The 1,308-nt window shown below is 68.7% G+C and overlaps 1 protein-coding gene across 1 annotated transcript; it reads left to right on the top strand.

Annotated features, from left to right (window-relative positions):
• Positions 1-5: 5 nt before the first annotated feature.
• PURB (purine rich element binding protein B) lies at positions 6-813 on the top strand (the record flags this gene model as incomplete). The annotated part of the gene is made up of 1 exon (XM_062608112.1): positions 6-813. A coding segment is annotated over one exon (687 nt), but the record flags the coding sequence as incomplete, so codon positions are not given.
• Between the last annotated feature and the right edge of the window lie 495 nt (positions 814-1,308).

The raw sequence follows: 1,308 nt of genomic DNA, 5'->3' as shown, positions 1-1,308 counted from the left end.
ACGCGCAGCTCGGCCCCTCCAGCCCCGAGCAGCTCGCCCAGGCCGCCGGCCCCCCCGGCGAGGACGGCGCCGGCCCCGGCCCGCGCCGCGCCCTCAAGAGCGAGTTCCTGGTGCGGGAGAACCGCAAGTACTACCTGGACCTGAAGGAGAACCAGCGCGGCCGCTTCCTCCGCATCCGCCAGACCGTGAACCGCGGGCCCGGCGGCCCGGGGGGGTTCCCGGGCGGGCCCCCCGGCCTGCAGAGCGGGCAGACCATCGCGCTGCCGGCGCAGGGCCTCATCGAGTTCCGCGATGCGCTGGCCAAGCTCATCGACGACTACGGAGGGGAGGAGGACGAGCTGGGCGGCCCCGGCGGCGGCGGCCCCGGAGGGGGGGGGCTCTACGGGGAGCTGCCCGAGGGCACGTCCATCACGGTGGACTCGAAGCGCTTCTTCTTCGACGTGGGCTGCAACAAGTACGGGGTGTTCCTGCGGGTGAGCGAGGTGAAGCCGTCCTACCGCAACGCCATCACCGTCCCCTACAAGGCTTGGGCCAAGTTCGGCGGCGCCTTCTGCCGCTACGCCGAGGAGATGCGCGACATCCAGGAGCGCCAGCGGGACAAGCTCTACGACCGCCGCGCCGGACCCCCCGGCCCCGGCAGCGGCAGCGGCGCCGGCGACGACTCGGACGGCGACGACGTGGACGACGACTGAGCCCCGGATCCCGCCGCCGGCCCCTTCCCCGACACCCTCGAATCCACACACACCCCACACCCCCCCCTCCTTTCCCGGAACCGACACCCCCCCAACGCCACCGGAGAGAGGGAGAGCCCGGCCCGACTCGCGCTGCTGGTGGTGGTTTGGTTGCGGGGGGGGGGAGCGACCGGCTCCGAGCCCGGCCCGTGCCCATGGAGCCGCCGGGGGCACCACCGAGACCAGCCACGTGCCGGCACCGGAGCCGGGGAGGGGACGGGGGGGGGGGAACAGCGGCGGAGCCTGCGGAGCCAGAGCCGGGGCGGGGGCACCCATGGACCAACGTCCGATCTCCTCTGTACCCCCCTCTGCTTTCCCCTCTTCCCCCTTCCTTTCCCCATTTATGTCCCCTTTTCCTTTCCTCTTTTTCCCCCCTTTGCTTTCCTCTTTCCCCCTTTCGCATTCCCACTTCTCCCTCTTTTCCCTTTACTTTCCCCTTCCCCCTTCCTTTCCTTTTCCTTTTTACTTTTTCTCCTTTTATTTTCCTCTTTTACCCTGTATTTTCCCTCTTTCTCTCCCTCATTCCTTTCTATTTCCATCTGGTTTTCCCCTTTAGCCCCCCCCCCACCATTCCCTT

Source organism: Pezoporus occidentalis, unplaced genomic scaffold (genome assembly GCF_034315485.1).
Source record: "Pezoporus occidentalis ecotype Australia unplaced genomic scaffold, CSIRO_AGI_Poc_V1 ctg1293, whole genome shotgun sequence".
Lineage (NCBI taxonomy): Eukaryota > Metazoa > Chordata > Aves > Psittaciformes > Psittacidae > Pezoporus > Pezoporus occidentalis.
This window is presented reverse-complemented; position numbering and strand designations above follow the sequence as displayed.